Below are 10,268 nucleotides of genomic sequence, written 5' to 3'. Positions count from 1 at the left end.
TATATATATATATATATTCTTATTTTATAGACATGCATTTACGCGCATTGTAAAACGGAAGTTACCTACAATGGTAAGAAATTAATACCAAAAGATTATGCAAATTGCAACAACAGCTGTTGCAGCATTAACCTTGCTCGTTTGCATATGCTAATAAAATGCTTTTATACTTTGTCAGCAGCGGAAAAAAACATTCTACGTCATACTGTTGTCTTCCAATGAATACCGTAATATTTTTCTTATTAACGTTGTTATCGTTTAATTTATATGTTTTAATATATATATACATATGAATGTGTAGATGTAATCGTGCGTGGTCGTGTATGCACAAGACTAATGAGAGTAGAATTTGTTTCAAATAAAAAATAAACTATATTCATAATATCAATAACATTTTTATTTAACATTTATGACTTGTGTGTATATCAAGGTGTAGTAAAACTATTAGAAAAGAGCATATGTACAAATATATTTTTAAGTGTGTATGAAAACAGTTGTGCTTAGAATTAGTGTTGAAAAATTTTCCTTGGAAACTATAGAGTTACAAATGCTACATTTCCACCGTTAGGAATGTAACAATTGATAGAAAATGAAAAATAAAGAACGGAACGAAACCAATCTATTGTACAATAACATATATATATATATACTAATTAAAAATATAAATTTATGTCAATCTAGAAAAATACTATTATTAGGCCTTATTATACGCATTGCAATGGAACATCGAGCTGCTCTTTCTCCCTGTTCTCTTTTATAAGAGTCATAAGGACATTCAATTGGTTCATGGTGTCTTTGGGACAAGTGACGCGGTGTCCTATTGTCAGATCGCTCTCGTAAATCTCATAATCGTTACCACCTTCGGCTGTTTTATCACCAAAGAAGTGTATTTCATCATATCCTTGAATATGACGCAAGCAATACGTTTTATCGCAACCAATAGGATAAACATCAAAAGAGATTTGTCCCCCTTAGAAAAAATATAAAGAAATTTGCTTGCTATAATATTTACAATAATACATTATTTTTGACATTAATTTATATGATATATAGTAGAAATATACAAAATATTTTTAATAATAAAATATAAACAATTAATATTTTGAAATAATTTAATAAATATAAATTTATTATATTAAAATTTTATATACTACATTATATAATCGATTTAATTAATTGTTATAGTAAACAGAATTATTTCCATGTCACTTACCAATACTATAAGTTAGACCCAAATCAGAAAACTCTTTTTTTAGGACTTGTATAAATTTTTCCCGAATATGATGTTCATTGTCATATTCATTAAATTGTTCGCGTTCTTTCCTGCTGCAATTTCGTCCTACTGGCGAAATGTTCAACATGCCTGTACGAAATTCGATAAATGTTCCACGCTTAAATGGCAGCTTTAGCTCAGATATATATCGCAAGGTGAAATTTATAAAATCCTGCAGAGAATCCTCCCCAAGTATATCTTGAATCATCTAAAATTTGATATATGTTAAAAGAGAAGGTACATAATCTGTTGTTACCTTTAAATACTGCTTTATTACTTACTTGTGAAGGCAGAGCTTTGCCATTCTTGAAAGCGATAAGGCCATTTTCCGCAAAGACATACTTATACTTTTCAAAGAGGTTTTCATTACCTAGCTGTTTTTGTATCTTGTTTAAATCAGAACCTCCGATTACTGCAATGTCAAACTCTTTCTTTACAGTTTCTAGGAGAAACTTTTCAAAGCTAGGGCTGATTGGCTATAGAAAATAAAAATAAATATTTTTAATCAATAGGTAGATAAAAACACAGGATAAATATAATAATAGCACAGTAATATCTAAGAAGAAATTTAATATCATCAAAAATAGGCTTTTTAGGTAGGTAAAATGTAATACCCGCTGTGGTATAGTGAGTGTGCCATCTACGTCAAACAAACAAATAATCTTCGACATGATGTAAAATCCTTCTCTTTCAAGCACTCGTGTAAGTTTTCTGAAACACATTTTTTTCATGTACACAGAATATTCATAATTAATACATATATGTAAATTGATTAAAACAAATAAACACATTTCACATAAAATAAAACGAAGACGAGGATGCTTTAATTATTATGTTGAATAATTATAGATTAATTTTTTTTTATTACAAATAATCTATTTCGAGATAAAAATTATCGAAGAACAAGATATTTTAAATCACGTGCCGAGTTAAAGAGAATAGGTTAACAATTGCATAATTTTTCCCTCTACTTAGTAAAACATAATTCGGAGTAATAAACTATACAAATCATTTTCAATCATTCATTCGATCTCAATTACATACATATTTGTACTGTAACGAAGAACGTGCCCACAGTAATTCAATTAATTAAATTTAAAAGATATGAAAAAAACTAGGAAGGAAAAAGAGCGTAAATGTAACCTATCCTAATGGAAACTGATGGAAACGCAATGACACTTTGTCCATGTAAATAGAATTGTTTTGGAAAGCGACTCGGAGCCTCCCGAGAAAAAGCTGGAAATTTTGACATATGTGATGCGATCAACGGCATTTTGCTCGGTGACAAGAAGTTATGTTCAAAACAAAATACAACAAAAATATAATATTTAAAAAATATATATAAAATAAGGCATAATATGTGCATATATACGTGGCCGGTCTGACGTGTTGGTATCGTCAGCACAGTGTTGCCAGATGTTGGAAAGTGTGTGTACCAATCAAATGGTAAAAATGTACTAGATTCGGAGCGAATCTTTTTAAGCGCGCGTCTCTCCAATCGCACTTTGCACTGCTTTGTGTCGATGATATATATTTGAAATGGAACGGTTGTACCTTCGATGTACATTCACACATATATGTGATATATCATACACTAGTATACAATATATATATCATACACTAGTATACAATGCGGAAACGTGTGCCGCCCGGCAAGACACGACGCGTGCATTCGTTTATGCAGCGATTAGCGCAGTATCATTTAATCTTTGTTCAACACTCGGTGAACAACAAGGATAAAGTAATACTTCTGCGCTAACCGCTGCATAAACGAATGCACGCAACGTGAAGGTCGCAGCACACACTCTTGCATAACGCATAGTGCACAAAGGAATCAACCAATCGAAATTCTTCTTTTCCATGGAATGGGAGGAAAGGGAAGATTCTGATTAGTTAATTCAGCACTATGCGTTATGCGTTATGCAAAAATTTGTGTTGCGGCCTTGATACTTGATAGATAATCGATTCCTTATCACATGCTGCTTATCGCGAAATAGAAAATTTTTGATCGCTCATATTGGCACTATTGGCAGTACTTGCATGCCATCACGTGTTGCACGGGTGCACGCATGCATGTACACATCCATACACACACACACACGCGCATGCGTCTGTTCACGCACACAAGTGTATTCACATAACATACAATGCTGTGGAACTGTCGTTTGAATAAATTGTTATGTTTTTTGAGCATTATCTTATCGCGATTACCTAACATAAATGGAAAAACTGATATAGCTAAAACTAATGTACTTCTGTTACTGGGTAATTTACATAAAGTACCTTTTTAATGCATGCTTCGTAAATGTAATCCGCGAGTATTACATTTACGATTCTTATTAAATAATTGATATATATATATATAATGAACAAGATAAAAATATATAAACTCCTTTAGCTAGAAAAAATTAGGTACATTTATAATTTTGCAGTTAAATTCATTTTAAATCCATAATCTAGAATTCTTATTATGTAAAATAGTAGTTTATTTATTAATCTACAGCTGATGATGCTGGGTTTCAAATGCGATCATACCTGAATAAAATATGTCAGACTCCTAATTTGGATAAATTAGCAAAGGAAAGTCTACTATTCAATAATGCATATACATCAGTCAGTAGCTGTTCACCAAGGTATTGTTGTTATATCCAAATTGAATCTAATTAATAAAGATATAAATCTTGAATTATGTATTTGTAGCCGCTCCGCAATATTAACTGGATTACCAAGTCACCAAAATGGAATGTATGGTCTTCATCATGGGATTCATCATTTTAATTCTTTTGATAATATTCAAAGTTTGCCAAAAATATTGAAGAGAAACAATATACGAACAGGTAACTATTAATAGATTTATATCATATTATAAATTATGTGTTATCATAATTTGAATATTTTCTTTGTGCAGGAATTATTGGCAAGAAACATGTAGGCCCGAATAGTGTTTATCCATTTGATTTTGCGCATACAGAAGAAAATAATTCTATTCTTCAAGTAGGCCGCAATATTACTTATATCAAATTACTAGTCCGCGAATTTCTCTCACAAAATAAAACACAGTAAGTAATATTCAATATATAGCGCTTGTACATAATTTTATTTTTATAAAGTAATATATTGATTTTTTGTATATCATGTGTAATAAAATTCATGCTATATTATTTTGTACATTTCAAAAAAATCATATTACAAATTTTCATCATATTTATTATTCTGCATTTTCTTATAGCGTTTTTGGCCCGACCGGGTTTGCACCAACCTGGGTTGGATTAATGGCGTTTTGCGCTCTCCTATTGGTAGAGCGTGTGATATCAACCAATAGGAAAGATTAATCCAACCCAGGTTGGTGCAAACCCGATCGGGCCGAAAACGCTATTAGTTATTTAAAAATTTTGCAGACCCTTCTTTTTATATGTTGCCTTTCATGATCCACATCGCTGTGGGCACACTCATCCAGAGTATGGCAATTTTTGTGAAAAATTTGGTAATGGTGACGTCGGAATGGGTACAATTCCCGATTGGAATCCAATATATTATCAATGGGAGCAAGTTAAAGTGCCCTACTATGTTCAGAATACCGAAGCTGCTCGAAGAGATATTTCTGCTCAATATACAACCATATCTCGTTTAGATAAAGGTCTTTCTAATTACTTGAGAAATGCTCAAATATATGTTTCTAATATATTACAAGACAAGATGTTATATTTTTATATATTATATAAAAGCAGTATTTAAAAGGAATATAATTTTTTAGGCGTTGGCCTTGTTCTTGAAGAATTGGAAAATGCAGGATTCAAAGACAATACATTGGTAATTTATACATCCGATAATGGCATACCTTTCCCGAATGGTCGTACAAATCTATACGATCCAGGTTCGTATATTTAGTTACATTTAAGGTATTGAAAAAACGAAAACTAGCAGACAGAACATTAGTATTTTAAAAACACAATCAAATATTAAAAAAAAAAAATTTTAAGGTATGGCTGAACCCATGATGATGTCATCACCAATCCATGGCCATAGGAAAAACAGCGTGACTTACAGCATGACATCTTTACTAGACATAGTACCGACAATTTTAGATTGGTTCAATGTAACTTACTTAGATGAAAATTTCAATGAAGTATCTTCTCTGCTTACTGGAAAATCACTTTTGCCATTACTTCTCGAAGGTATATATGATATATATGTTTATTAAATGCAATATGTATATACTGTCTTCTGTCAGAGAGATCATACTGTGAAATAATTGATATTTCATTTATAGAACCCGTAGAAAATAATACGGCAATCTTTGCTAGCCAAACACATCATGAAATTACCATGTATTATCCTATGCGTGCAATTAGAACTAAACGTCACAAACTTATACATAATATCAACTATAGAATGCCATTTCCTATTGATCAGGACTTTTACGTATCTCCGACATTCCAGGTAATCTGAAAAAAAAATATCCAAAAGATGTTATCTTTTTTTAACTAGAATTGAAATTGTTTTAGAACAAATTATTAATATTTATAAATAATTTATCATTGTATTATAAATGCAGGACATTCTAAATAAAACAAGGAACCATCAGTCTCTACCATGGTACAAAACATTAAAGAAATATTATCAGAGACCAGAATGGGAATTATATGATTTAAAATATGATCCAGAAGAATTAAATAATATAGCTTCAAAAGCGTCTGCAAAGGTAGTATTATATATATAATTATATATTAAATCCATTTCTTAACTAAATATGATAAATACATTTCAATGTTTTATATATGTTCTAAATTTCAGGACATATTTGTTGAACTTGAAAAACGATTGTTCAATTGGTTAGAGACAACAAAGGATCCATGGTTGTGTGCACCAGATGGTGTTCTAGAGAATATTGGACAAAATAGTAATTCTCAATGTATGCCACTGAACAATTTAAACGATTAAAGCTTCCTGATATTCTCCTGATATTCATTGATAATCATTATACATATATATTATATACACACATACAGCGTTTTCTTTTTTATAATTTTATATTCAAATATGCATTTTTGTAGTAATAATAAGCAGGGTTGGGGGTAGTGCCAAGTTAAAAAGCTAAAAGTTAAGTTAAAAAGTTGAAAAGTTAAATAATTTTAACTTAATTTAGTTACATTTTAGACTCTTAACTTTTTACTTAAATTTTTTGAAGATTTAACTTTTAATTTTTCAATTACTTTTTTTTATTAACTTAACTTTTAATTCAATTAATTTCATTATACATTAACTTGTATCTTAACTAAGTTAAATTTTCAAGGTTGTTAACCTTAACTTAACTTAGTTAAAAGAAAAAATTAACTTACCCAACCCTGATAATAAGTATTGAACATAAGTTATAACAGAGAAGTTTCAACTGATGAATAATAAGAATAAGTACTATAATTTAATACTCAGTATAGTATATATAAATAACAATGTGTAATACTCATTTATAAAGTATGAGAAAGAGAAAAATAAAAAAAAAGTTAATGATACAACATAAAACCAGGCTTTTACAATTCAATTATTATTTACCAACCTTCTGCATTTAGAAATTCCAATTCCTAAAGTGTTTAAGATGATAAAGTTGTTCTTGACGTTGAGATATTCTTTGGTTCTCTTTCGCGATACTTGATAAGCATTTCATTTAGTTGATGAACATAAGCCGATGATTTGTTGATGGATTTTACCACTGTCCTCAGTTCTGTCGCTATTTCGTTCATCTAAAAATGTATAAACAATTAACTGTCTTACCTTCAAATACATTACAGAATAAATAAAAACATTAATTACACATTGATTGTTAATATTTATATAAATACAAAGAAATCTCACATATTGTTTATAGTTCAAATATCTATTATATTTTTGATTGTTATTATAAATTTGTTTGATTTGAATCATAAATAAAAGACACAAAGCGAGGCCACCCAACACGACGAGGGAATTTGAATTCTGGAGTCCACGTAAAACGAGCATCACACTTATTGAGGTTAGAAAATGAATCAATAAGGTATAAACAATCGTTACATAATATTAAATTAAGCATAAGTCAGGACATTAATCGTTCAGACAAAGCGTTTTCTCATAAAGTGACAACGTATCAATTATTCTGATTATTCGTATTTTTACGTTCATTTTCACAAACAATGCCGAGTGGATCCGTATGACAATGCAAAACATATAATCTGGAATTACAGATTACTCCAACTCGTGATTTGACAGAGTAACCTCAAGTGATAATTTTTTCTTTTTTTCTTATTGTAATAAAAAAGATTTTATCTTTTCTGAAGGAAAAAAACTGGTATTTAACAATAAATCAATTAAAAAGTCAATAATTGTATACTTAAAATTTATATTGCTTATCCTTTTATTATTATTATATTACATATTTTAAATGTATAATTATAGGACAGAAAATATATACACACAGAAAAAGATATTTTTCTAAAATTATATATTCTTTTTAACACTTTGCTATATTATTTATATATTTGGTTGACATGTAAATTTTCACAGATATTATTACTTTATTTATAGGCGAGTTTTATTTACCTGATTTTGAAACAAATTTTATTAAACAATTGAGACATTAAAGAAACAACATATACATTATGTAGTCATCAAAAATAATTAAGTATTGAAACAAATAAAATATACCTATATTAAACTTATTAAATTCAATACCAAAACCAACTTGATAGTCAAAGTGTTAAACTATAACTGACATTAGGCTTATTCATAAAGTTATGAGTAATGCTGATATAAAAATTAATAGGAGGAAAAGAAACCTATGCTCTCGACTAATATCTATACATTTTTTTTTAATATCAGCAATATAAAACATTGAGAAAATTATATAATGTTCTTATTCTAGCAAATCAAAAATCAAATAATCATTAAAAACTTTTAGTACATAAATGATCCAACTGATATAAGCATTCACAACTTTTTTTTATATGTTTTAACAATCGGCGAATATTTAATCGGTATCCTCATATTCTTCAGTTCCTTCAGTTCTTTGCGACGCAGTTTGGATTGAAGGCTCTTAATTCGATATCGTAATTCTTTTTCTTTTTCAGTTGCTCTTGACGATGTTTGCGTACTTACACTCTAATAATATGTAAAACATACACAAATAAATAGATATAAAATATAAAAAATTTCTTTTAGAATAAAAATGTACAAACCTGAGTTCGAGGAGTGACCTGTATTGCTTTGTCCGTTTCATTTAATACTGACGACACAAGAAATGTCTCTTGCATTTTCGAATAAGAATGATCATGAAAATTATTGTTATTTATACTTTCCAACACGACATTTTGATATTTTGGATATAATTTTTCCACTTCTTCAACTATTTCTTTCTATAAAATAACAATAAATAACTTACATATTTGCATGTACTTGTAAAAATAAAAAAATTAAATTACTTTAAATTACTTACGAATTTGGCTATATCCTCTGGAAATATACTAGGAACTGCATTCTTTTTTAAGAACCGTCTACCAGAAAAACATTCGTATTGTGATTCGTCAAAATGAACGCTGCATATTTGAGAATATTTTGAAATTTTACTACTTATTGGCACAATTTCCAACCACTCCTTTAACAAATCCTTATTTTTCAACGGAAAACTAAAAAAATATAGGAAACGAAATTAAAAGTTGTTTGAAAATTAGATTTGAGGTTATATAAGTTTATATACAGATAATCTACCTGAAAAATGATACATCAACATCTGGTCGCCACGATGCCCTGCATCCTTTAACACAACAATTTTTCACCATTTTTTATTGTTAAACACAAACTGGAAATAGAGAAAACAACGCGTTCACTGAGCGATTTGTGGCGTGGTGTGGCGTAGTACCCATGGATTCATCGTAACTTTCCTAACGATCTGTTTACTTGCAATAAGATATGATAAAATGATGAAATTTATGATACGGATAATCGTCGGGAAATATTCGTTAGAGTATATACATTTATATTTCATATAGACAATCTCGTTCTCATGAGAAATTTGCGTAATTATTAATCTATTTACAAGTTATTAATTATTTTAATGAAATAGAAATAATTCAATAGAGATTCAGACCAGATAGCAAAGCGTGTCTCAGCAAATCGCACAAATTATCTGTGGTGGAAATATATAAGGTGAAACATTACGCATAATGGCGATAGCAATACTGGAATAGCCAATCAAATATGTCCGAATATGTACTTTCCTACGTATAATAGCGCAGGTTATACTGGAATAGCCAATCAAATATCTCCGCAATGCACTTTCCTACTGCGCATCCACAGGAGTACTTCACCTTCCTTTTTACTGGCAGTTAGGGATGCGACATCGAAAGCAAAATATCGATATTTCGTATCGATACACATCGAAGAACTTGAGTATCAATATTTCAAAAATCGAATCTTTTGGATCGATATTATCGATATTATCCGGGATATAGTATTTATATAGCAATTTCGTTTATATATACCTTTTATATCATCTAAATTAGAATTAGAGTAGTATGTAAACTTGTAAACTGTTTCGCGTGCAATCGTGAGCATTGAACCACACCATACATCATATCATAAGTTGGGATGATCATCACCAAAAGTCCAAAATACCACATACCATAATCCAGAAAACATACGAATGGACACAGAAAGGTCGCGGATTCCAAAATGTGCCACAACATATGTAATCAATTACAACGAGTGTACACTGAGAGTACAGTATCAGACCGCCCCGCCAGTCACGGGAGTTGCGCCGCGCCGCGCCGTTACGGAATTAACACATCTTATGGTTAGAAATTCATCCGGTGAGTTCGATATTTTATGTCCGATATTCGTATGTTCGATATCGATATGGAAAAATATCGATGATACCGATATTGATAAAAATATCGAAATATCGATGAGACCGATATCGATAATCTAGAATATCGATCTCCGATGTCGCATCCCTACTGGCAGTGCAACC

General features: G+C 30.0%; 3 protein-coding genes across 7 annotated transcripts in view; 1 reads left to right on the top strand and 2 right to left on the bottom strand.

Annotated features, from left to right (window-relative positions):
- Positions 1-657: 657 nt before the first annotated feature.
- Positions 658-10,268, bottom strand: part of Pmm2 (phosphomannomutase) — a 19,021-nt gene continuing 9,410 nt past the window's right edge. The window contains exons 1-5 of one of the 5 annotated variants that reach the window (XM_018520165.1): positions 5,379-5,450; positions 1,888-1,984; positions 1,555-1,749; positions 1,214-1,481; positions 658-970 (exon numbers count right to left, since the gene is read on the bottom strand). In XM_018520165.1, the coding sequence (XP_018375667.1) occupies positions 705-970; positions 1,214-1,481; positions 1,555-1,749; positions 1,888-1,944 (786 nt within the window). In that variant the 5' untranslated portion in view covers positions 1,945-1,984; positions 5,379-5,450 and the 3' untranslated portion in view covers positions 658-704. Of the gene's footprint in view, positions 971-1,213; positions 1,482-1,554; positions 1,750-1,887; positions 1,985-2,317; positions 2,609-2,645; positions 2,848-5,378; positions 5,451-10,268 lie in introns of those variants that run through there. The other 4 variants (XM_018520167.1, XM_018520164.1, XM_018520166.1 and 1 more) reach the window with 4 other exon arrangements.
- On the top strand, positions 3,333-6,278 carry Sgsh (N-sulfoglucosamine sulfohydrolase). The gene is made up of 10 exons (XM_018520159.1): positions 3,333-3,538; positions 3,777-3,906; positions 3,974-4,110; positions 4,182-4,332; positions 4,672-4,910; positions 5,028-5,147; positions 5,254-5,448; positions 5,544-5,713; positions 5,829-5,975; positions 6,068-6,278. The coding sequence occupies exons 1-10, from the start codon at positions 3,421-3,423 to the stop codon at positions 6,212-6,214; spliced, it is 1,554 nt and encodes a 517-aa protein (XP_018375661.1). The 5' UTR covers positions 3,333-3,420; the 3' UTR covers positions 6,215-6,278.
- On the bottom strand, positions 5,436-9,417 carry LOC108769280 (THAP domain-containing protein 1). The gene is made up of 7 exons (XM_018520169.1): positions 9,008-9,417; positions 8,736-8,925; positions 8,479-8,655; positions 8,258-8,401; positions 6,828-7,011; positions 5,599-5,718; positions 5,436-5,514 (listed from the first exon to the last, which is right to left on the bottom strand). The coding sequence occupies exons 1-5, from the start codon at positions 9,076-9,078 to the stop codon at positions 6,862-6,864; spliced, it is 732 nt and encodes a 243-aa protein (XP_018375671.1). The 5' UTR covers positions 9,079-9,417; the 3' UTR covers positions 5,436-5,514; positions 5,599-5,718; positions 6,828-6,861.

Source organism: Trachymyrmex cornetzi, unplaced genomic scaffold (genome assembly GCF_001594075.2).
Source record: "Trachymyrmex cornetzi isolate Tcor2-1 unplaced genomic scaffold, Tcor1.1 scaffold88, whole genome shotgun sequence".
NCBI lineage: Eukaryota > Metazoa > Arthropoda > Insecta > Hymenoptera > Formicidae > Trachymyrmex > Trachymyrmex cornetzi.
This window is presented reverse-complemented; position numbering and strand designations above follow the sequence as displayed.